Source organism: Pseudoliparis swirei, chromosome 9 (assembly GCF_029220125.1).
Source record: "Pseudoliparis swirei isolate HS2019 ecotype Mariana Trench chromosome 9, NWPU_hadal_v1, whole genome shotgun sequence".
In the NCBI taxonomy this organism is placed as follows: Eukaryota; Metazoa; Chordata; class Actinopteri; order Perciformes; family Liparidae; genus Pseudoliparis; species Pseudoliparis swirei.
The window spans coordinates 19,870,954-19,897,076 of record NC_079396.1 but is presented as its reverse complement, the minus strand read 5'-3'; the positions used below and the strand labels follow the sequence as shown (position 1 = coordinate 19,897,076).

Here is a 26,123-nt window from a genome sequence, read left to right as displayed (position 1 = left end):
TACTTATCACTTAACTACATTTCTATGCACATCTTCCTTGTCTTTGTTTCAATCCTTGTATTTGAAAGCTATAGTTATACGTTACTTTGTTGATAACAAATGTATACATGGAAAGCATTTGATCAAGTGGACTAACTATTCAGCATTATATAAAAGTTCAAAATGTTATCCACTCTTATCAACAACACTTCAATTCTGCTCACACAAAGCAATAATTATATAATATTCAGTACTGTAATACTTAAGTGTGTATTCAACATTTTGTTTCTTTTACTTTTTTATATATTTGACTGTTAACAGTTGTACGATTTTGAATGTAGAACTTTTACTTGCAATGGAGTTTGTTTTACTCTTGTATCTTGCACCACTGAATACAAGTATAAGTATAATACTGATACCTTGTGTCTTGCAGAAGTTATTTATTTTATTGTTGAATTGATTCATAATCCATAACGACTTTGAAAGTGTTGTAATAACAACAAAATTGCACACATGTGCTCATGTTTCTTTGATATTTCTGCTGCCCACAGTGTGTTTATGTCTGAATTACTTTGTCTTTTATGTATATCACTGTAATATGCATCCACACTTATTCTTCATGTGTGATGTATAAGACGTTGGCATATTCATAACGACTGATTATTTGAGTGTTTTCACATGAGAGGTCACTGTAACACTGATGATGGCAGCTCCTCCCACCCAGATATAAGAGCCCAGCTGACCAGGTGCTCAGCGTCCCTGAAGAAGTCCAGTCCAAACTGACGAGTGGAAAGTCGGTCAGCTTTATCACCAACGTCCTTTTTCCCGCAGCTGGTTCATGCCGCCGGTGTGCCAGTGAGATGCCGGATTGGTCCCTGCTTTTGTCTTCGGTCTGATCTCACAGAAGACTTGGAGACGGACCGGGACGCGTAACTTTTCAAGATGACTTTCGCCATGCTGCGGCCTGTGGTGACACACTTGATCTACTCCGACTTCACTGTCACGTCTGAGGATGATGAAAACCGCAGCGAAAGCGACGGCAGCTCGGAGCAAAGTTACTGTGACTCCTCTGAAAAACGGAGACGGATTTCGCGCAAACTGGATGGCGAGCCCCCGGTGGTTGTCAAACAGAGGAGCGCCGCTAACGCCAGGGAGAGAGGCAGGACCGAGAGTGTCAACGGCGCGTTCACAGCTCTTCGGACTCTCATACCCACCGAGCCGATGGACAGGAAGCTCTCCAAGATTGAAACTCTTCGACTAGCATCCAGCTACATTTCCCATCTGGCCAATGTGCTTCTTCTCGGAGACAGCGGCGCTGATGGCAAGCCGTGCCTCGGCGCGGTTCGTGCGCAAGGAGAGAGCGGCGCGCTGCAGCCGCGGACCATCTGCACCTTCTGCTTGAGCAACCAGAGAAAAGGGGTAAATGCCTGTTTTACTCGGACGGCTTAAAATCCAATTAATCTCAAATACTAAATACATAATCAAGTGAACACAGACAGGTTTCTTTTGGGTTGATCGTGCGTATTGGGCATAGCTGGTCTCATATATCATCTGTTTCTCTTTCAATCGTGAGAATTTTCGTGTAAGTCCATTATGGTGTGCGTAAAACGCACTTTTACGCACCGCACATGTTTGGCGCTCGCTGTAAACCCCAGATGTGCTCTTATTCTTCTTGGTGACTACTGTGAGAGTAAACACATAATGTGCCCTCATTTATAGCTTTCTCTTGCATTTGGAAATCAATGTGACATCAAACAAAGTAAGCTGAAAAATGCAGTAAATAAATTGTCATTAATTATGCTGTAATTCCCCCTAAATACATTGAGTTCTGGGGCAGTTCAATTGAATATTGTTGAATCTTTGTTTTTTCAGATAAAGGATGGAAGAGACTGTTTCAAAATGCGAAGGCTGCATGGTCCGCTGCGAATGAGACGCTGACTGAAGACCAGAGAACGATTAGCAACCTGAAAATCCTCAAAGACTTTCTCAGGGAAGTTTCGAAGCTGGTGTTACACACACACAGACACACACACACACACACACACACACACACACACACACACACACACACACACACTCACACGCTCATGCTGGATCAAATGATGGAACCCATAAGAGACTATTTATACTTGAAATGTAATCATAAGCCTCTCAAAGATGCAGTGCATTTGTTTGAAACTTATGAACTTTTTTTATGTCCTGGATGTTTTAAATAAAATATATTTTATCAAAAATAATAGCCGTTATTTTCCTGATTCCCAGGTTTTTCCTGTGACCTGAAGCAAACGATAATCATGTGAAAATATATTTCAGATTGTGGGAATGACTGGGACATTGTCATAGCATTGAAAAGAAAATGTTCACTCCTGGGACCAGAAGCCGGGTTCATAAAGTTTCTCTGATTATATAACAAGAAGCTCAACTGCATATTGGAAATTATGTAAAATACAAAATGGATAAAAGATTAAACTTTTTTTGTTCGACATCCAAATGCTGAATTAACAGCTTTATTTAATCTGCTCCATTTGAAAATATCTGTTTTAGTAAGCATCAACCTAGTGCTATCATTGGGTTTTAGATGTTTATGGAAAGATGTTTCCTATACACTTTTCCAATGTTTCCAGTGATGTTGCCAAGATGTTGGTGTGTGAAGCCCGCAAAGATTCAAGGTTTCTGGTGTCAATGACTGGTGTATTTTTTCTCCAGATCTCACGATTGGTGTTTTTTGGAAGTCTGTTATCGATTAGTCACGGCAAATAGTAGCTCACACTGCTCGGAGCCCCCAACACAGCTGCTGGTATGTCAGAGGGATAAATCACTGCTGTAGGCCCAACGGACAGGGAGCGATGGGGTGAAAGGTCAGAGGTCACAGTGGAGCAAATAAGTGAAACCTTGCTGTAGTGTAATCATGAAAGATTATGCAAATATAATGCTGCCGTTGATCCGGAGGATAGCGCTCTGGGATTTTAAACTAGCGGATTAGTTCACGTGTCATCAGCGGTTGAAGATTCAGTCTGAAGTTTATACTCCGGCTTCCACACACTTCCAATATCAACATGGCAGATCATTACTCTCTTATTTAATTTCTGCAATGATTTGTCAGCTTTTTAAAATGTGTATTCTCTTACAGCATAGTCACCATAGCACTGAGACAATGTTGACCTCTTTCCCTGAGAAACGTTTCATAACTGCTGAGATACCGGCTGCGGAGCAAAAGCAGCCAAGTCTCTGCGGGCCTTTCTGTCCTCTCCAGTCTAAAAAAGACAGTGCAGCGATTGGCCCAACAGACGGACACACAGACATCTGAACCCAAGTTCCTGTCTGGCATCGCTCTGAATCAGACTGCAGACCCGGTCCTCAAAACGATAGAGGGAGCCTCCCTGGTGACACAGGAGGCTGCATGGAAAGTGAGTTTTAAAGCAGTTAAAGGAGCATGCTGGGGGTCTGAGCTCCTCTCCCAACCCCCTACATCCCCTACCTGTCCTGTCAGGCTAATTGTAATTTGCTGTGCTAAGTCCTCCGTGCTCGGGGCCCCGCGGCCTCCTGAAATGGCTCCCCGAGGCTCCCCCCGGCAGGAAGACGTCACGGAGGCACAGGAAGGGAAAACAACGCACAGCCGACCTCTCGGAGCAACTCTCTGTGCGGCGGGCTTTGGGTCAGTGCCAGTCTTGACTTCATCCGGCGCTGGGACCCAGATGTACAGCTCCCCCGGTGTTGCTTTTCAGTGAGAGCGGCCCAATATAGTGAGTGTTCAACCAATTCGGAAGTAGAAGTTCATTCCCCCCCCCCCCCCCCCCCTCAAGATGACAGGTAACAAATTGATGGCAGAGAGCATCAGAGGAGATGAGGGAGGAATAAGGTCAGTGTGGATCTGTTTAACATGTCTGACAGGCATCTGGGGACCACTGCAAAGGTTTACGGCTTCGCTTTGGCGAGCTGTTCCTCTTCCTCGGACGCTCGCATCTCTTAATCCCAAAAGAGATTTTGTGCAGGAAGAATTTCAGCGAAGATGAAATGAAGCTAGACGGCAGTTCCTCCTCCTGCTGCCAGTTTTATGACCTGAGTTGAGAAATGACCTTGATTTTAGATTTGTTTTGGAGAAAAGTAGAAAATGAAAAAGAAAAAAAAATGAAAACACTTGTCACTTCTCGCACCAGTGCAATCCTGGGTTAACTTAACCCATTACAAATCTGTTGTTTTGACCCAGCACGTTATTTTTTCATATCACAGATAAATAAAAAATAAATATGACCAGATGGTTAATTAAAAACAACAAACTTCACAAATGTACTGTTAGTTGTACGAAAATATGTATGACTCATGTTGGGTTGAGAGGATGCATACATTTACAAATAGGGACAGTGATGAATTTAACTACATATAGTACGTGTACTTTATGCAATACTTCTGTTTCAGAGGGAAGCATTGTACTTGTTTGACACTGACAGTTACTTCATACATGTGTAACATGATATGATGCAGTATTATACTATTTATCTACAAAGTTGCCATCATTGAAATGCTTTAACAAGTATTTGTTTGTAACAAAGCAGAGTATATGATATACTTGTATCCAATATATTTCAGTGCATAAGTGCATTGAGGAAATAATATGGGACGTTTACTTGTAATTGATTATTTTAAATTGATTATATTGTTATTTTTATTGAAATACAATATCTTAATGCTTCTTTCACTATTGCATCTATGGTGAAACAAAAGTGAGTATTCATTTGGGTTCATAACCCAACAGTAAAATCAAGTATTACACACACAACCTATTGTCTCAGGAGGTTTTCTACCCATGGGTACTGGGTAATCCGGCATTATCAAAGCTAGTCAATTTGTGTGTGTGTGTGTGTGTGTGTGTGTGTCTGTGTCTGTGTGTGTTAGGGATTTAATGCTGAAAATAAAGCAGATAAAATAGCATCAACAAATACAGGACTGTCTCAGAAAATTAGAATATTGTGATGAAGTTCTTTATTTTCTGTAATGCAATTAAAAAAACAAAAATGTCATGCATTCTGGATTCATTACAAATCAACTGAAATATTGCAAGCCTTTTATTCTGATTTATTGCTGATTATGGTTTACAGCTTAAGAAAACTCAAATATCCTATCTCTAAATATTAGAATATCATGAAAAAGTATACTAGTAGGGTATTAAACAAATCACTTGAATTGTCTAATTAACTCGAAACACCTGCAAGGGTTTCCTGAGCCTTGACAAACACTCAGCTGTTATAAATCTTTTTTTTTACTTGGTCTGAGGAAATATTAAAATTTTATGAGATAGGATTTTAGAGTTTTCTTAAGCTGTAAGCCATAATCAGCAATATTAAAAGAATAAAAGGCTTGCAATATTTCAGTTGATTTGTAATGAATCCAGAATGCATGACATTTTTGTTTTTTTAATTGCATTACAGAAAATAAAGAACTTTATCACAATATTCTAATTTTCTGAGACAGTCCTGTATGTGTTCAGGATTTGGATGCAGCAAATGCTGCAATGAAGTTCAATAAAGTATAAATGTACAACAGAGTTTTACAATGTGTCTTCTTTACGATGCCCATTGAGAAGCTCAGTGCTTTATTGTTCGTCACAGATTTCGTGTTTCGTCTTCTTTTTACCATTTGAGAGAGTTATTTGTACGTAAATGGAGAAGAAACTGACTTAATAACATCTCAGCCTGCTCATGTTGATTGACTAACTGATATTGCTTTCGACAAATGGCAGAAGGAGCGTTTAGGACACACTCCTATTGAGCAATGGCTCCATGAAAACATCTCTGCAGATTAACCACAAATCACTGACTGTTCAAACGGGTTCCCGTCTCTAACTCGACAAAATGAGCCAGGAAGGATGTAAAGCATTTTTTCAACCTCATCTGGGAGCGCAGTTCTGATTCCCAGATGGGTGCTTATACTGTCAGCATTTTGTCGTCTTGCCAAAGAGCTCTTGTTAGAGACAAACCTGCACATGGTAATATTGTAATAGCTCCTGCTCTCACAGTCTGTTTAAGCATGTTTCAAAACCCTCACTGGCTGGGGAGATGGCCCCTCGCTCCACCTGCATGTCAAGGATATTAATGGTTCTGGGTCACTTTGTGGCTCAGAACTCTGATACCTCGCTTCCGATGTTACCGAGCATGACCACTTTTCCAAAAGAAGGAGGACGTCTGTCTGCCCGACAGTCAGCTGAGCCACTGTGGGGGAGAAAAGCCTGTCGGAGGAGGCGGTTGTGTCTCCTCAAACATACAAAAACAATTGTTTTCATGTGCCAGAGAGTCTGGCAAGGCCTTCAGACAGAGGGAGGATGATGGAGGGCTGTGCAGTGAATAGGATGGGCGGGCGGGGGGGAGTTGGTCGAAGGAAATCCCAGAGAAGAAATTAGAGAACAATATCGTCGTAACGCGGCTCAGTTCTGCTGCAGGGTCGGACAATCGACCTCCAGCACTCAGCAGCCTGCCAAAGCCCAGAGGCAGAGGTGAGAATCCAGCAATACAGACTGAAAGGTTTTTTTGTGTTGCTTCCTTGAACAAACAATTGAACAGGCAGTGTGATGAAGCTCTGCTGCCTCACAAAGGCAGGAACCATTTCAACCAGTTAGGGTTGTATACAGTTGTACAGAACCAACATATTATTGAGATAAAACAGGAGAACAACATGATGTATTCTGCAAGTCCACTCAGGCTCTTCTAACTGCATAATGTATATTTATTATTGTATATATTCGAGACTAGTTTGTGCGTGTCATTAAAATATGATTATCAGTTTGCAATATGTTCGGCTTCATTAAGGTTGTCTTTTTTCAGTTTCTTTGCTATGCAAAGATGCAGCGGAGTAATGTCGACCTGAGCAGAGAATACAATGAGCTATTTTTAAAACATTATAGATCTTATATAATTTACCAAATTAAAAAGGATTTGATTTGGCTTCGGGTTAAAGTTTTGGTGTTAAATACTGGTTTGAGTTAAAAAATATACCCGATCAGCCTCCCCAGCACCTTAAACACGGGTAGTGTTGAGGTCCATCAAACAGCTATATATCTGTCAAATCCCAGTAAACATGCACAGTCTTCATGGGAAAGTCTCCGCGTACAGGACCTATGGGAGGGACGGCGGAACCATTGGGACGTTTCATTTCAGCTAACAGAGGATTTCCTCAATCAGAGGCTACAAAGTGTGCAGTGAACAACCTCGCTGACAGAAACATGGAGACCTTCGCCAGCAGCTGGGCGTGCTAACAACCTCTGGGATTTACTGTGGCGTGCAACACCCTTGAACAACAGCGCGGAGAACATACATTCATCAATGCACTTACTTACTCACATTTAAAACACCAATTAGGCCTTAAGAGAGTTACAACGTTGATTAGTCTGATAAATGTCCTTTATACCCACACCTATTCCATTCAACACATTAGAACTGTACAACTCCCTCGTGCTTGATTAAGATGTGTTAATGCAGCTGCAGTGACCGACTAAGTGAGAGACATTTAAAAAATGTGAGCACTATCATGCCTTTGTATTTACTCATTTGCAATGCTTAGATTACTCCCTGTCATAAATCTAAAACCGCTCACAGCTGCAGTTACCGGTGTCCAATAGGAAGTGGCAGAAAAATCCTCATTTCCACCAATGCTCTGATGTGTTAACATCAGTACATTTCTACATCCCAGCACTCGCTGTGCCAGCTGCTGCTGAACGAGGCATTGTTTAATGCAGATGGTGGAATCCAAAGACCTCACTCTTCCCTTTTCCATAAAGCCACTCCGCTATTAATAACCATATATCTACCTCCTTTGTCAACAAGAGCGACACACACAAATAATATGCTTGAAGGGAGACAATGGGGAGTTCCCTGTGATGAAAACAACAGGATGAGCCAGCCTCATAAGTGTGTGTGTGTGTGGGGTGTGTGTGTGTGTGTGTGTGTGGGGTGTGTGTGTGTGGGTGATTTATGTAAGCATATCTTACTGACCTACATATACCGACATACAACACTTAATGTATTCTTACTCATTACATGTATAGTATTAAACATGTCTACTGTCTTCTGTTACCCTACATTTTGATTGTTTATTAGTTTGTTTATGACACTCTGGTTCAAAGTGCCCGACCGTTACATTTTATTGCACCTGGAACCAGAGTGTACCTGCACACCCTGGAGAACACTTCTACATCTCTGCAGCGAGGTAAGATTTTCGGTCCCTACCAGGAGAGACTGTCAGAAAATATTTAAGTGTCTCGTACGTCTCTATGACGACCGGCTTTAAACTACACTTTGTAACTTACAACGATATACACAAGTCGTACACACCAGTTCGACCATTAAACCACGAAGGGTCAGCAAAATTAAGATGTTCATATTGTGTGAAGGAGCCATCCAACAATTTAGTGGGAACACAGAAGGGACCCAAACGCAGGAGGTGCCGGAAAGAAAAGAGTTTTTTTTAAATTGGAGATTGGAGAATCTGGACGAGAAGCTGGCTGGGAACGTAAATCCAGTGGCAGCAGAAAAGAGTAGAGATAATGGTGAATGCATAAGACACAGGTTAGTCACACAAAGCACAAACATAATGAAGCACGAGAGATATGAACTAAGTTGGCCCGGCAGCATAATTACCATTGTTGTAGAAATCTGGGGAGATACTGCAAGCTGATGAGCAGATGAGAGGCAGGTGAGACTGGGAGAGGTGACGAGCCGAGTGCAGACAGGTGTGCATGATGAGCAGAGGAGGAAGAGGAAGGAAGACCACACCAACACACACTCCAACGAGACGTTAACCCTGAGAGAGCAGACAGGAAACGCCATCGATCATTTAAAGCGACCGTGTAAAGAGGTTGGTGGAACAGTGAACGTTGAAGAGGTGGAAGCTGGAATATCTGGAGTTTTACTCACTATTATGGCCCCAATAACACTGGATCCTACAACGTTGTGCAAATCATCACTTTAAAATCCTTTGTAACCCTCTTATCATTTTAAACATCAAGCTGACATAAACCGGACAACTTCAGCAGACGACATTGTGGTTGTGGCAGACTGACTTTCTGTGTAGGATTTGGTGGAGGCTCCCTTTGGATGACAAGGATCTGAACTCAACAGCTCTGTGGGTGTTAAGAAAGTGGCCCAAAACTTCAATCATGTGCCCGATAAAAAAATTAAAAACACACCATATATGAATGAGTTAATGTAATTCATTAATAATGCATCTTTCTAAAGCACCACTTGGCGGCATATTTTTGCATGCAATGAACATCCCCTCACCTCAAATGTTCCCCTTTTACAGGAAATATGTGGTTTTGTTTGACGTGAAGCGAGAAAGAAACACCACCTGTCACTAGTTTGCCGTTTGTGAAATGAAGATCATGGTCCAGAAGGTATTGTTCCTTAAGGTGAGTTAACGCTAACTTTGATATCATTATAAAATTCAAGCTTAAAACATTGTTTTCATATGTTACTGATCATTTCCTTCACAGAGACACATTATTCCGTTTACCGATGCTGTTGTACACACACTTTGCGGGTTGATTATCTCAGATGCTGTTGCTGCATTACGTAACCCAGAGTGAGCCAGACATGTATGCAAATTGCTATGAAGATGTTCCGGTGATGTGTCCAAGTGTTGCCATCGACAACATGGAGTTCAGCTCTGTGACATGGTACAAGGTAAGTGAAGCAGAATCACAAATGTTGCTCAATTTAACCCACGATTAATTCCAGATAGAGTGTGTGTGTGTGTGTGTGTGTCTTTCATTTAATCTGATGTGAACAAATGAATCTTTATTTGTTATTTTAGCAGATCAATGGAGCACAGGTTGGCATTATCAGGAGGGGGAGAGATAACAAGATCAAGCGGTTCGGCCACTTTGTCCGTTCACTCGAACCCCAGTTTGGAGAGAAACACAGTCTTTTGATCCCCAATGTGACGCCTGAAGACTCGGGCACCTACCAATGTGAAATCAGTGCAAATATAGGGAGTCAAAATCAGAATTTTGAAGTTCACCTCAAGGTCAATGGTAAGCTCCGACTTTAATTAACACCATTCTTGGCAGAATATATGACTTGATTAAAGCATCTGAACTGGGATGTATCTGGATTGTATTTTGATTTCTGAATTTGGGATTTTTTAATGTAATTACAAGATGTTGTAATGTTTTAATTGTTATGACATTTCCCTTTTGACAGTTAGAGTTGCAGGGTACATACTGTATGCAAGGTGCGGAAGTATTTGAAGTCTACAAAGTAATATATATAATCAAATAAACACATCCAATCTTGGAGTTAGACCATATACCATCTATAATGCAGTCATTTTCTTTGAGGGTAAAACACATGCTAATGCTTAAAAGTCAAAAGTGTGTTGGAAGTGTTTGGTTTCAGCTTTTAAAGAATGAGCTGAGCCACATGAAAAAGCAGGAAACCCCCTTTTCATTGTATCCGTCTTCTCAAACACACTCAATATTTTCCTTTCCACTGTGACAATTATGCATTTCCCTCCATACGTATTTTACCATTCCGTAAAAACCCAACGTAAACCAAACCGCCGATGAAACAAAAATCCTATTTCAGATAAAAACATGTCGATGGTGACATATTATGAAATTGCAGTTAAACATTTTTGCAGAAATACAGTTTGATCATCGATGAGATCTCGGTATCAACAAGACTGATTGCTGTGATAGATTTCGACCAGTCTGCATTGAAATCTATATTTTACAGACATATTTCTTTGTCTAAATACAGATTGTGCGAACAAGGCTGACACGACAACGATGATAACTGCGTTGAACACGACAACGATGATAACTGCGTTGAACACGACCCATCCCGACCTGTGCTGCCACAGACAAGAGGACATGCCAGTCATGTGGAGCGTGATCGGCACCACGGCTGTGGGCCTCGCCAAAATCGTTTTGTCTCTAATCGGCATTTGGGTAAATCAACTCTTATCTTCACGCATTGTTTGGATTTTTCACAGGTGCTTTAGACAAACAAAATGATTGAGAATGTGTAATGAAGAGGAATAATTTGCCAAACGATGTAAAGGGTCCGGAAGTGGAGTAGTGGAGGTACTGGCACCAATCAATGCAGAGCTCTTTATTGTGGCGAGTGTCCTTCTGTGAGCTGTGACAGCCCAAACTCCCGAAAACACTTACGATGCAGAATCAAAAGAAACCCAGAGATGTCTAAAGAATAGTGGTTTAAACACAGATTTGACTAATTAAGACGTCTGTTTCTCACGTTTGTTCAGCAAGAAAAGGTTTGTTTGTTCGTCACGATTTCACGAACCAAGATTCATCCATCATGTCAAAGAGAAGCAAATTACTCTCGACCAAGTTGTGTTGTGCCTGAACCCAACCATCGCACCAACGCATCGTCACGTCATAAAGCAGAATTCTTTGCACGGTCAAATGATGATTTCCTGCCGATGGGGGAGTCAGATGATCTTTTATGTGTCGTTCTCGAGCAAGCAATGTCATGCGTTATTCAATTTGGAGGACTTGTTGATCGGTTATATTTGACACTGAGTGGACACTTTATTAGACACTCTGTCAAACAATTTAACAGTGTTTGCCTTTACAAAGTTAATAATGTTTTGTTGCTGTTGGCACTGTCAAAGTAGTACTAACTCAGAAATCCGTTTATAATTGAGGTTTATAATATTATTGAGACACGTTTCTAAGGTTTTGACCCCCTTTACAAAAGTAAAGGTTGAGGAATATTAGAAACGCAATTTAATATAATAGTCCAGTACAAGACGAGCACTATCTAAGACCTTGACAATAAACATATTGCTAAATAAATACCTTTCTGACCATGTTGAATGTATTGGTGTACAAAATAAAGTGGCCAAGGAGGATAGTCTTTAAAAAGTGTTCCACATAATCAGATGTGTTATTGTAAAACTTTTTAATATTCCACTTGAATACAAAACAATGTTCATGTGGTGCGGAAACTGTAAATGAGTGAAGCGGTTTGTCGCTGTGAACATTTGACACCTTTTGATGGTCGGTTAACAGATTTTAGGTGAGCTGACTCCTCCTCTGAGACACCATTTCCTCTAACAGCAGCGGTTAAGGAATTGCATTTGACATAAATGGTGGGTGGGTTTCTTTCCAGTTAAACAATTCACCAGTTAATTTGCTTCGTCTCTTCTTTTGTGGTCGTTCAGGTTATTCAAGCTGTTCGTACGAGGTCCTCAAGACGACTCCAGCATAAGTGGTGACGCTGACCTGTGGAATTATATAGGAACAAATCATCAGTCAGCTGTTGCAAGTGATTTTATTTTTTTAATTACTTATTTAATCTGCTTTTACTTTGTTTTCAGAGAGGTTCATGTCTTTTTTTTCCCATTCAGTTTGTAAATATGAGTCACTGTGCTGAACCAAGCCACATGTTGCTTTTTTAAAATGACTTTAAAGAGGTCAACTCAACCAGAAGAGTTCGTCTTAACTGAACAGGAACCAACTGCTCGGTGATCTTGTAACATTGAATTTACTTCATAATGTTGAAGGGATTTAAATGTACATCTGATATGCTAACGTGAAGCATACATTGCAGCGCTGAGCGGGTTATTTATGTTTTTAATTGTTCTGTTTATACATTTATTTTAATAAACTCAGCAACTGTGTATCACCCAGCTAGTGGTTTCCCCCCATGTAATGCTATTAGTTCCTGCTATGAATCAAACAAAGATAATCTCACTCTGAAATGGCACCACAAACACCTATAAATGTAATTTCAACAAGCCTTTAGCAGATGAATAGAACACTCTCTTTTAGATTAAGCCCTCTGGAGCTGAGTGCAGTTCCTGTTAAAGAAGTGAAGTGAAAGTATGTTGAGATGCTGTAGTCATGGGCTGCGGTCTGTATTGACTTGTAAAGAAATCCAGCAGCTTAATTCAGCTGCAGTGAACCCCACTACTCATCCCAGGGAGGGAGAGGTCTCCTCCTGGTTTACAAAGTCAAACTAATACAGGAAAGGCATTAAATGGATCACTGCTTTTACAAATATTGATTTGAGATCATAACAGAGGCATCACATGGGGTGCAGCACAGCAGGTATAGGAGAGAAAAATGTGCACAGATCACCACCTACTGGCACATCCACGACACCACCAGCAGAATCAGATTTATACAGAAGAATGTAATGTTTAAAAACAGGGTTTTAATTATTTTAATTGCAATATCATGCTTAATGAAGTGAGCCTGCATGTGGGTCAGAGACTTTTATATTAGCTTTTTTTTCCTTTTTTTCTTTTATGTAAAATGTTCTTAATCTTTTTTTTAACTGTTAAAAGTGCACAATTATTACTTCGGCACTCCACAGGAGTTGGAAAGTCACCAACGGTATGAAACTATAGACCTTTTCAAACTTGAATACATAGAGCTTCGCGCCTCCCCTGGAAAGATCAGCTGCTTTTAAACAATATACGGGTCATAAAGGTCACAAGACCACATTTGTGTTTTCTTTATATTGGTTTGTCATGTAGAAACGTGTGTATCTGGCATTGAATGTTATTATTTGTTCTCTTTTTGTCTGTCTTGTGAAACACATTTTGATAAGTAAATACAGATTTTTATACTGCTATTATTATTAACAACTACACTGGATACTGAATCTGAATAAAAAAATGTGCCCCCTGTGTTTTTGTGAGGCGAGCACCTGTGGGGGACCATAGCTAGCCAGCCGGTAAGTCAGGCCTGCAGACCCTGCTGTGACCTTCGTCGGTGGGATAGAGCCAGGCGGCTATCAGCCCAGTGACCACCCCACGTAAACAGATCAAGACCAGCCTCAGCAGCATGGAGTTGGCATGGAGGACATAATATGAAGTCAGGGAGCATCACTGGATGCTCTAACCATGTCCATGACCTGGTGATGGACATGGTTAGGCATCTGTTGACATTTGTTCAACACTTTTAATTCACCTCATCATGAGCAATCATTCTTTTTTGTTCATGCTTTGCCTCATGAAAGGGGGTAAGTCTTCAGTTGAAGCTCATTATCCTCCAGTTTTTCTAGAATTTACCAAAGAAAAAAAAGCTTAAACTGACCCACATTCTGCCGTTTTGCTCTGTGTACCGTTGGGGTGTGTCGAAGCCATCTTTTATGCTGTGAGTGTAGTCGTGACCTCAAAGATAAGAAGGAAAGTTAATAATCTCTCACTTTAGAGCCTTGAAGAATTCTCAACCTTTGACATGATTCTTTCAACTCATACTGACCTTTATATATTATCGATGTCATTAAATCAAAGGAGACAAGCATTTTGGGATTTTGGATGACAGAATTTTGAACAAACTACAACACATTGTTTAAATTGACATCTTTAAAGAATGTAGCGTGGAATAAAAACAAACACATTTCAGTCACTGGTACATTGTTGTTGTGAATGAAAATGATACAAGATCATTTCCTTTCCTGTAATTGATGTATTTTGTGGCATCAGTATCCTCCAGCAAGCAAGAGTAATGAGCTCCAAAGGCGTAGGAGATCAGCTCTCTCCATCTTTTTACATGTGAGTGAATATGAGCCATTTTATATTTCTGATTTAATCCATTCAAATGTGTTGTTAAAAAGAACTGACAACTTTTCAAATCAATTTTCATTCCATTTCAGTCAATTGGTTGCTAAGTATGCATGTATTTATGAAACGTAGTTGCATTTAAATGTTCAAACATAAATTAGATGATATAATTTTATCTTAAACTTAATTGACAAGGTTTCTTTCCTTATTTTTTGGAAGTTCCTCCTGATCCGATGTGAGGTCCTGGGACAGGGATGTCGTATGTGTGCAGATTGTAAATCCCTCTGAGGCAAATTTCTAATTTGTAATATTGGGCTATATGAAATAAACTGAATTGAATTGAATTCATGAATGATTATTAACTCTTCTGTTAATGCAAAACAAAATAAAAAATTAAGAACATGAAACATTTGTTCCATTAATAAAGAGAAATATTGTCATATATTTCACTACATTGTATCTTTGTGCTATAGCTCAAGTGCACACATCCCATACAGCACTACTCAACTAAAATAAACAATAATTTGGGTACAATACACTCACATTAAATGTTGTCGAACATGAATGAAAACAGAAAGTATACCTGTAGGATGGTCTTAAAAAGCTAAATATTATTAGCCTTGAACTCCTCTCATGAACACTTATCACGATGAAAAAATCTATAAACTTCGGAACAATTCAATCACCATCGGCACATATAGCGCCGAACGATGCATTTTATGACTTCTATTCACTCTTTCGATCATTTTGTATATAAATAAACGTTTTCTAACATATCCATACACGGAAAACAACTCCACAGGGCTACAGGTTAGTCGCTGGAAAACAGGGCTTTCACTTCTCGCTATTGCTTCCTCTGAAGTATAGTGCCCTCTAGTGGCTTTAGTGGGGACATCATTTTTTCCCTACTCGGTTGCATAATGCATCGAAACCTAAAAAAATTAGCAGATGAACAAAATATGTGTGTGTGGGGGGGGGGGGGGGGGTGAGGAGTATGGACAAAGGAATCATTACCACTTTGTATTATTAATACTTGTGATATACTCGGTGGGGGAAAAACAACTTGCAATAAACAGCAGTGCTTTGTAGTTTAACTTGTGTGTGTGTGTGTGTGTGTGAGTGTGTGTGTGTGTGTGTGTGTGTGTGTGTGTGTGAGTGTGTGTGTGTGTGTGTGTGTGTGTGTGTGTGTGTGTGTGTGTGTGTGTGTGTCTTTTGGCTCCACACTCGCTCCGCACCTGACCAGTAGGCGTAGTGTTAGTTAATCTTGAACCAGGAGAGAGGCTTCAGAGTGCGTCCTTGCTCCTCTCAGCCAGTCTAGTTCTCCTTCTCCTCTAAACGGAGAAACACTTTACTCTGGAGATGAAACTGTCTGTAGTGTCCAAGAAGCTGTGGTGCATCCACAAACAGCTGATCCTCCTGCTCGTCCCAATCCTGTTATTGCCGCTCCTCTTCACTCTCCCGGAGAAGGTGAGTGAGAGTTTACGACATAAAGTCACGCGTTTTGTATTTTCTTCATGAATAATGAATCAATTCATAATAAATCAATGCATCACAGGCTGAGTGGTGGAATAAGTCCTCAGTACCGTTACATAACAGTAGATTTCAATTGTTGAGCTACTTTAATAAAAGTACGTAGTAGTATTATCAGCAGATAATACCATATAGGTATATGCAGATCGGATCCTTTTGAAAGTGTTATATCCTATTCGCTACTATATCATATTAAATTGTTATGATTTCATTTATTTCATTTTATTTCGCTATTTTTGTGTTCTAACATTAACACACTCCTCATTTTAGATGTGTTAATTTTAATTGTATACCAAATGAGTACATTAAAGCATGTCATGTGTTTTTAATGCGTGTCAAATAGATGTAGTGGAGTAAAAATATAAATATCTGAAAAATATAAAAGATGTCTTACATAGTATTTATATGTTAAATCATCTGTTAAAGTAGTAATTCGCAGTAATCCCGCAATGCCCTGCACTATTGTTTATGTATTTTATTTTACTCACTGTACTGCAATCCATCACTTGTGAAACACAAGTTGTGTTAATTTGCTTCCTTTAAAACATTTTTTTAACAATCACGTGTTGCTTATCTTTTAGGAGGGAAAATGTCTTTATGTGGTGATGCTGATGGCTATGTTTTGGTGCACAGAGGCCCTTCCTCTGGCCGTCACTGCGATGCTTCCGGTCTGCCTCTTCCCAACACTGGGAATTCTTCCATCCAAAATAGTCTGCCCTCAGTACTTCCTCGAAACCAATTTTCTCTTCCTCAGTGGTCTAGTGATGGCGTCGTCCATCGAGGACTGCGGTCTGCATCGCAGAATCGCTCTGAAGGTCCTCACTATCGTCGGAGTAAAACCAGCCTGGTGAGAAAATGATTAAATCCTTTTAATTTCTCTCATTTCTAACACATCTCATGAAAAGTACAAGACCAACTTGTACCTGTGCAAGTACTTCCTGTATATACAAAACTGGATATTCATCTTTGCCATAGAGCTCAATTGTTGTCAAAAAACTATTAAAACACTCCAGTCAGCCACAGTTGCACCAAAATATCCGAAATATCCGCAGCTGAAAATAGCCCCAAACAAATACACTGTCTGTGTCCCTAATGTTAGCTGTTTTAGGAAATAAAAAGAGTTTTTAAAAGATATATAACAATAAAGATAAAGATAAAAAGTTTTTTTATTGTCATTGCTGCTACACAACAACATTTCATTCGATGGCCCACAGCCAGCCAGTAGCAGGAAACAACACAGATAGACAATGTACAAGATAAAAATACACATTGTTACACAATGTACAAGATAAAAATACAAAAGAGGAATCAAAAAAAGTTACTATGTAAAATAAGATAACATGTGTGCGTTTGTTTTGAGAGTGCTAGAGTATAAAGTGCCAAGTGTTTCAGTAAGATTGTTAAACTTTTAGCAGCTTGATATGGAAGAAGGGGGGGGGGGTTCTAGCTGCTTTAGCTCAGTGGGGTAAGAGGGCCGTCCTGCAACCGCAGGGTTGTGGGTTCGATCCCCGCTCTCCCCATTAGTTTGCAAGTCAAGTGTCCTTGAGCAAGGCACTGAACCCCCACCCCAGTTGCTTCGGCGCTTCACAGCCCTCCTTAATATAACTAAGGAAAGTAAATGCAGCAGAGAAATTTCCCCCTTGGGGATTAATAAAAGTGTATATTCTATTCTATTATGTCTGAGTTGTGTCTGTCAGTCTGTTTGTGTGTGCTTGTGAAGTTCCATATGAATGTGTATCTTCAGTATTTATGTGTCGGGGGCCACAGACAGGGCAGTGAAGTCAAAAAGTGTTGAGAAAGGGACTAACATGTGGCTGGTCTTGGACTTTTTCTGGGATTTATTGATGAAAAAATTGAATATCGATATGCTCCTCTATGTGAAAGTGCTCCTTTTTCCAAAAAGATCATCTTCCAAGTCAGCAGCAACGATAGTGATTTAAGTTACTGATTTGAGATTGAATTACTCTCCAAGGCTCATACTGGGAATGATGCTGACCACGTCCTTCCTGTCCATGTGGCTCAGCAACACCGCCACCACAGCCATGATGCTCCCTATTGCTAATGCCATCCTGGAGAGTTTGTTCGGAGACTTGGAGACCCTGAAAGAGAACTCCAAGACCACAGGGAACATTGAGGGTGATATAATAAATGGTACGTTGTACGTTGCTTACCTGACATGTGACTGATCTAATCCATGGAGCTATTCTAACAATGGCTGAAACTAATACTTATAATGTGAAAGGTATAGTGGTTAGCGATGAGTTCCCCTCAGTACTACGGTACATTTGATCTTTCAGCTGATCTATGTTGCTCTGATCAACCCGATGTGCAATATTTTTCTCTGGATTTAGTGGAGACCAAAAACAGAGCTAAAAGAGAGTAACTATTTTTATTTACATTCTTCAAGTGGCCAGACACACAACTTCTAATATACAATGTTAGATAATGTTGCTCCATAACTGCTGGATGTGTAAATAACCAAATCACTGAAAATCATACGAATAATAATTAATTTGTTGTTAAAAGATGTCTAAAAGGTGAGGTTACTAAGATGTGCAGAGAAGAGTTTTTAGTTTGAAGCTGATTCTGACGGTTCTTGAATATATAACCTCAGATGTGCACTTCGTACAGTTTTGTCCTGGAGTAAAAAGTTAATCAATAATCAAGTTGTAAGTGATTGATTATGAAGGATGAACTTCAGTTATAAATATGAAGAGTACAGTATTTCCCCTCACACAGAGGGGAATATTTGACTCGGGTTACTGTAGGGCAAACACTCATTGTTTCTCTTTCTTTCAGGTCCTTCTCCTGTAAAGCTGCATTCACTGCCCTCAGTGCCGTCCGAAAAACAAATGCTGTCAATAGACGGGTGAGAAAATACTGAAATGGTTTTACACAATCCGATACATCCTCAAACAACCAACTCTCGCGCTGTTTGAATGGTGCTTTCTGAAAGGTAGTTTATTTTCCTACCAAGAGTTAGGTGAGAAGATCAATCGTGAATAGTGCTCTCATGTCTGAACGGTAAATGAAGCTCCAGCCAGGAGACTTAGAATCAAACCTGCAAGCAGAGGGAAACAACTCAGCTCTCTCCAGAAGGAACACAATCCCAGGAAGCATCTCAAACCTCTCGAAAAACTAAACCTTGTCGTGTAATGAGGGAGCTTTAGAGGGAGGTGGGTTTCCTTAGCTCTGGTCAGAGCAAGGCTAGCGCTGTTCCCCCAGTTATCATGCTAAGCTGAGCTAACCAGCTGCTAATTACCATGTTTATCGTAAAGACATGAGAGTAGTATTAATCTTGTCATCTAACTCTCAGCAAGAAATCAGATATGCATATTTTCTAAGTCACTTTCAACTCTTTTGATGAAAACAATATTTTTCAAACTCTGGTGGAGTTCATGTGCTTGACCGCCATTCATTTGAGGTCATCAATTCTCTTAAAAAGGACGGATGGGATCGAGCAGAGCGACACGAGGACGGCTGAGGAGATCCGATCGGAGTCTGAGTACCAGCTGAAAGTGTGGAAAGGATTCTTGATCTGTATCCCTTACGCAGCGAGTATCGGAGGGACCGCCACGCTGACGGGCACCGCGCCCAACCTCATCCTGATCGGACAGCTGAAAAAGTCATTTTTTATTTCTCACAGCAATTTTATACAGTACAAACGTCATAAAAAAACAAGCAGCAGTTTGACAAAACGTTCATTGTCTTACAGCTACTTTCCAGACTGCGACCTCATCAACTTCGGCTCTTGGTTTGCGTTCGCTTTCCCGCTCATGCTTATGTTCCTGTTTTTGGGATGGATCTGGATCGCATTTCTTCACGGGGGATTGAATTCACGGTAATGGGGTGTCAGGCGTTTGCTTATTGCAGATTAAGAAACTTTTTTAAATCTTTGCAAAATAATATTTTGACTTGTTAGCCAACACATTAAAGGCAAAATGTCACGATTTTACATGTCATTTACCTGACGCTTTTATCCAAAGCGACTTACATGTATACACCATAGACACAGCTACAGGGAGAAATTCAGGGTTAAGTGCCTTGCTCAAGGAGACATCGACTAGGGCGGGGATTGACCTCCTGATTGAAAAATGTACCTGCTAACCACTGACCCACAGTCGCCCTGAACGATGGTTCGGTTTATTGTCAGAATTACCATTGTATGTTTATCTTTGTAAATATCGAGTACAGTAATGTTCTTAATGAAAGATATTTCAAATAGTGTATTTGTTTTATTTCACGCAGATTGTGCTTCACGAAACACGACCGGAGAGCCCAGGCCGAGGCCAAAGCACAGGCTCTAATGGAGGAAGATTACAGAAAACTAGGGCCCATAAAGTGAGAACTGTGTTCGTCTTCAAATATCATGCGATACAGGATAAATGTGTCCGTTCTTTTTTTAATTTTTTTGATCCCAGAGCCATTTTTCTGACTTCAACTTCCTTTTCAGTTTTGCAGAGGGATCTATCACTTTCTTTTTTGTATTGTTTGCTGTTCTGCTTTTCACGAGAGATCCCAAATTTTTCCCCGGCTGGTCTATGTTTTTTGTTAAAGGGTAAGAAAGGTGCACTTTTATGATCTAATTTCTTGTTTATAAATTAGTATGTATTAAGGCGTTTGTTTATTAGCGTCTTTCCCTCATTGTGATCCCCTCCCCGTTGTCTTGCAGGTACGTCTCAGACGCAGTCACTGGGATGATCATCGTGTCCATGTTGTTCTTCTTCCCGTCGCAGAGACCTTCTCTGAGCTGGTGGTTTGACCCTCACGGTCAGTGAGCTTTACTATAAACAACACCTCCATTCATGTTTCATTAACATAGCACTCTAATGTTATCGTATACATAATTTAATTAGATTTGTACCAGACAAAGAGTGCTGTAAAAAGGAACAATGTGAGAATATCATTTATGAACAAATGAGATAATAAACAAGATAAGAAATGGAAGTAACCAGTTAGTAGTGGCTTGTGGAGAGTCACAAGTTAATATTGATGAACACATATTTGTAAAAGACTCAAAGACGTTCACTCTGTGTGTCCAGAGCAACTATTGCAAATACTGTAAATATGTCAAGGAATGTTAATAATGTAGATTAGAGAGTCTGATTGCATTTGTCGTCTGGAGCTGAAACTGTAGTTTCTCTGTTTCTATGATTAGAATAATCTCTCAAAACTATGTTGTTGTCAGGTTCTTGTGACGGGGTGAGGCTAAGGCGGAGAGTGACAGGCTGGACGCAATATAAATAACGAAAAAAACACTCTTTAATGAGGCAAAACAGTTTACAAAAAAACAAGGTCCAAACGGGGCAGGCAGAGAATCCAGGTTCAGGGCAGGCAGGGTCAACAGGCAGAACCAGGAACACGGACAGGACGACGGGAAAAGGACACAGAACTAGAGACGACAATCCGACCGCAGACAAGGGAAAGACTGACACAATATATAGGGAGGGAAACAGGTGTACGACATCAGACAGTAACGAGACAAGAGTGGCTGAGGGCAGGTGCAGGGAATTAAACAATTAAGACAGAGAAGACACAGAGGAGACATAGGAGACACGGAACACAGGAGAGACAGAACAGGGTGTTACAGTTGTCACACTTTGGGGTTTTTTGTTTGTGTATACGTGCGTGTGTGTGTGTGCGAGTACAGTTTGTACGTATCCGTTCTGTGTGCGCTGGAGACACGTGTGTGTGTTTGTGTGTGATTGTGTATGTTATGCTCAGCTGGTCAAATAAACTGCTGGATGCAAGAAAGAAAAAACAGCAAATCATTGGACTCATTTGTCAATTTGTCAATGTAGGTCAAGATTACAAATTCCTTTTCAACCAGAATGGAACATGTTTCCACATCTCACCAAAACACATGAATAAAAACATCTAAGATACAGTATAGAAATAGTAACAACAACAAAAACCACAAAAACAACAACAAATCATCAGCAATGTATAAAACACAATATAAAACACTCTGGATTTGTGGCTGTTTTGATGCTGATTGCACTTGTACTCAATATTTTAATATATTTTATAAAAGCAAGTCATTGAACCTCTTTTAGTGTTTGTTCTATTTCTGTTATTCTGTTGCATGTTTTAAAAATGAATATGTCTTTAAATAAGGAAGTAACATGTGCAGATTTTACTTACCAAATACAAAATCTCATATTGTATCAGCACACACCAGTGGTGTGAGAAAACATTGTGCGTATAACATATATTTATAGACATTTTCTATGAGAAATAATAACAACATCTTCATTGATTGTTTCCCTCCATATTTTTTCTCAGCATCAAATACTCCTTATGTGCCTCTCTTATCATGGAAGAAAGCTCAGGACTCTGTGCCATGGAATATTATTCTGTTGCTCGGGGGCGGCTTCGCTATGGCTAAAGCTTGTGAGGTAAGCTTGTTGTTCCAATCGCATTCCAGTTGAACAAGAGAAAGAGAGAGAGAGCATGTCTCCTCTCTCCTGTTTGCTCTGTGCCGCTCTGCTCCGTTTGATTCTGTTCTCCACTTTGCTTTATTATATTGAGATTTGACCTTTGACCCCCCTCGATCCTGTGTCATTTGGCAGGAGTCCGGCCTCGCCACATGGATTGGGGGCCACCTCCAGCCGTTGGGCGAGGTCCCTCCTGCTGCAGCTGTGATGTTGATCACTGCTTTCCTGGCCTGTTTCACTGAGTTCGCTAGCAACACTGCCACAATTATCATATTTTTACCCGTCATTGCTGAACTGGTAAGACCAAACTTAAAGACATATTGTGGGCGTGACTCTTTTTTTACCCGTGTGTTTCTGTTGATGATTAAGATGACAGTCGAGTAGATGGACTATTAGACTCATTTACAAGACAAGATGTGGAAACTCATGAACTGGACAGGGAGCCGGGTTTGTTGCTGACCTTGTTCTTTATGTTTGTCAAAGGAGTAGTTAAGTTGTTTAACTCTTACAATATATGTTTTTTTATGGTTGTAGCCTGTTGGACATTAACCACTGTTGTCAGTAATGATTATTTGGAGGATTTTCTTTTGACCACCCATTGAAAGTTCATACTAACCTATTATCCAAAGTTCCAGGGACATTGATTTTGGGAGATACTGAGATGTTGCTTTTAATTGGTCTGAATGGAATTCCTTTGATCTGGTCCTTTGATATGGGCGACTATGGGTCAGTGGGTAGCAGGTCTGTCTTTCAATCAGTGGGTTGGGGGTTCAATCCCCGCCCTAGTCAATGTGTCCTTGAGCAAGACACTTAACCCTGAATTGCTCCCTGTAGCTGCGTCTACGTTGTATGAATGTAACAGGATTGTAAGTTGCTTTGGATAAAAGCATCAGCGAAATGACATATAATAATAATAATAATAATACTGTTAACAAAATACAATTCCTCTCCATTTTACTGTGTGGGAGTCAAACATATCAGAGATGGATATCCTCAACACATTTAACCCAAAACTAGCTCGATGCCCTGAAGGTGAGTGAGAATGTGGTTGAAGTGAACATTAATTCCCTCATTTAGCTTTTAACTTAGATTAAATTGTTGTTTTAATAAAAGCTAGCAATACGGCATTAGGTACAGACTGAAATTCCTGAATAATAATAAATGTTGTACAAATATTTATGCCCCACAGAGGATACAGTCTAATGACCAAAGTAATCTCTGGACACCTTTAGATCTGGTTTTGAATAAAAATCTTTGTGGGTTTAAACAATGCTTTTCCATATGAAATCAATTTGCAATTATGGCGCCACCGAAGGTGTGATATTATTTGCAGCCCATCCTAAAAACGTGCTGGATTTGTCTTTGTCTCTGCAGGCTATTCTCATCTCAGTGAACCCTCTGTACTTCATGATACCTGCAACAATAGGATGTTCATACGCCTTCATGCTGCCAGTGTCCACACCACCCAACGCCATTGCCTTTGCATCAGGACATCTCATGGTCAAAGACATGGTAAGATCATTGCATCAGGCACTTAAACATACCTTCCATCAACTCCCTTCATGTCTTCTGCTCCTGTTTTCTCAGGTGAAAACTGGCATTGTGATGAACATCCTGGGCATCCTCTGTGTCACTCTGGCCATAAACACGTGGGGCGTGGCCATGTTTGACTTGAACTCGTATCCAGAATGGGCCAACCCCATGAACAAGTCTGCTGGTGTTACTGACGTGCACCTATCACTTGTCCAGTCACTCAACGCTACGCTCTGATTACACATCCAAAGAGTATCAGAAGACGACACAAAAATGTAACACTAAACAGAGACATACACTACCGTTCAAAAGTTTGGGGTCATCCAGACAATTTTGTGTCTTCCATGAAAACTCACTTTTATTTATCAAATGAATTGAACATTGAATAGAAAATATAGTCAAGACATTGACAAGGTTAGAAATAATGATTAATATTTGAAGGATTAATTTTGTTCTTCAAACTTCAAGCTCAAAGGAAGGCCAGTTGTATAGCTTATATCACCAGCATAACTGTTTTCAGCTGTGCTAACATAATTGCACAAGAGTCTTCTAAGGCGATTAGCAAACACAATGTACCATTAGAACACTGGAGTGATAGTTGATGGAAATGGGCCTCTATACACCTATGGAGATATTTCATTAGAAACCAGACGTTTCCACCTATAGTCATTTACCACATTAACAATGTATAGTGTGTATTTCTGATTAATGTTATCTTTATTGAAAAAACAGTGCTTTTCTTTGAAAAATAAAGACATTTCTAAGTGACCACAAACTTTTGAACGGTAGCGTAAGTCTGTCTGTAGACGTCTGGGAGCTTCAGCTGTTACCTGCTATGATGCATTGATTAAGTTTGTGACACTCAAGTATCAGGATTTCCTCCTGAGAACTGGTATTTTTAGCACACAAGTTTTAAATTGTAGTAAAATGGTGCAAGAAAAGAAAATCCTAAAAAAGAGGCATTTAATCTCAACAACAGCCGGAGTCGGTTCTATATTTTAAAACACCAGTCAGACTGCAGTGTGTTTGTATTGATGCTTGGCTCACCTCTGCTTGAAGAATGAAATATACCTCTGGGAATAATTATGGTCAAATATATATTTGATATAAATATCTTATTATTATTTGTCATGCGCAGTCCAGGTTGTCGCAACGAGAGAGGACCCAAACGCCGACATTATTGCACAAAAACAATCTTTACTCCAAGAAACCAGAACAGGACGACAAAACACACGGACCAAACAGTACGAAGCCACACTGGGAATGAGACGAACAGGGTTTACATACACAGGCAAGGTGAGAGGATTGGACAACGGGGAACGAGACACAGGTGGACACAATGAGGGCGGGGCCAGCAATCACAGAAGGAAACAATCAGGGCCAGGGCAGACACTCACAGGGAGACAGACGACACAAGGACTTCCAAACAAGACACAAAACTAACACAAACTCCAGATCATGACAGTACCCCCCCCTCAAGGGACGAATTCCAGACGGCCAAGCGTTCCACAAGGGTGGGTGGAGGGGAGCCGGAGGAGGGTCCAAGGCTGCAGAAGCAGTCCGGGGGGCGGGCCGCAGGACGATAACCAGGCCGAGGCGCTCTGGAGGCGGGCCGGAGGACAAGAGCGGGGAGCTAGGGGACCGGGCTCAGGAGAGGAAGTCCCAGGGGTACCGGGGTCTGGGGATGGGGGCTCTGTGGGACCAGGACCAGGCGACGAGACATGGGGAACCAGGGCTGGACGGGACGGGTCACGGGGAACCGGGGATGGACGGGACGGCACACGGGGAACTGTGACTGACCGGGACGGAGGCGGGATGAGGAGAACCAGGGCCGGGTGGGAAGGAGGCGGAACACCGGGGACTGGAGCCGGCGACGGAACACCAGGGACTGGAACCGGTGACGGAAACCCAGGGACTGGAGCCGGCGGCGGAACACCGGGGACTGGAACTGGAACATCGGGGACTGGAACTTCAGGGTCTGGAGCCTGTGACGGAACCGGAACATCGTGGACTGGAACCGGTGACGGAACTCCGGGGACTGGAACCGGAACCTCGTGGACTGGACCCGGCGACGGAACACCGGGGACTGGAACCAGAACATCGTGGACTGGAACC

The 26,123-nt window shown here is 40.9% G+C and overlaps 3 protein-coding genes across 4 annotated transcripts; all 3 read left to right on the top strand.

Moving 5' to 3' along the window:
- Window positions 1-773: 773 nt before the first annotated feature.
- On the top strand, window positions 774-2,216 carry tcf15 (transcription factor 15). Its single transcript, XM_056423492.1, has 2 exons — window positions 774-1,398; window positions 1,852-2,216. Exons 1-2 carry the CDS (start codon window positions 922-924, stop codon window positions 1,915-1,917), a joined length of 543 nt encoding a protein of 180 aa, XP_056279467.1. The 5' UTR covers window positions 774-921; the 3' UTR covers window positions 1,918-2,216.
- Window positions 2,217-9,349: 7,133 nt separating this feature from the next.
- LOC130200183 (uncharacterized) lies at window positions 9,350-12,482 on the top strand. Its single transcript, XM_056424231.1, has 5 exons — window positions 9,350-9,376; window positions 9,522-9,650; window positions 9,784-10,000; window positions 10,728-10,918; window positions 12,157-12,482. The coding sequence occupies exons 1-5, from the start codon at window positions 9,350-9,352 to the stop codon at window positions 12,208-12,210; spliced, it is 618 nt and encodes a 205-aa protein (XP_056280206.1). The 3' UTR covers window positions 12,211-12,482.
- A 3,424-nt stretch (window positions 12,483-15,906) lies between these two features.
- slc13a3 (solute carrier family 13 member 3) lies at window positions 15,907-25,569 on the top strand. Of its 2 annotated transcripts, none has more exons than XM_056423244.1 (13): window positions 15,907-15,975; window positions 16,620-16,885; window positions 18,011-18,189; window positions 18,838-18,907; window positions 19,484-19,663; window positions 19,754-19,879; window positions 20,287-20,379; window positions 20,492-20,596; window positions 20,711-20,808; window positions 22,324-22,436; window positions 22,611-22,772; window positions 23,850-23,987; window positions 24,063-25,569. In XM_056423244.1, exons 2-13 carry the CDS (start codon window positions 16,644-16,646, stop codon window positions 24,243-24,245), a joined length of 1,689 nt encoding a protein of 562 aa, XP_056279219.1. In that variant the 5' UTR covers window positions 15,907-15,975; window positions 16,620-16,643; the 3' UTR covers window positions 24,246-25,569. The 2 variants fall into 2 exon arrangements, with proteins under 2 accessions (XP_056279219.1, XP_056279220.1); XM_056423245.1 differs by having other exon boundaries at window positions 15,926-15,975; window positions 16,793-16,885.
- The last annotated feature ends 554 nt before the right edge of the window (window positions 25,570-26,123 follow it).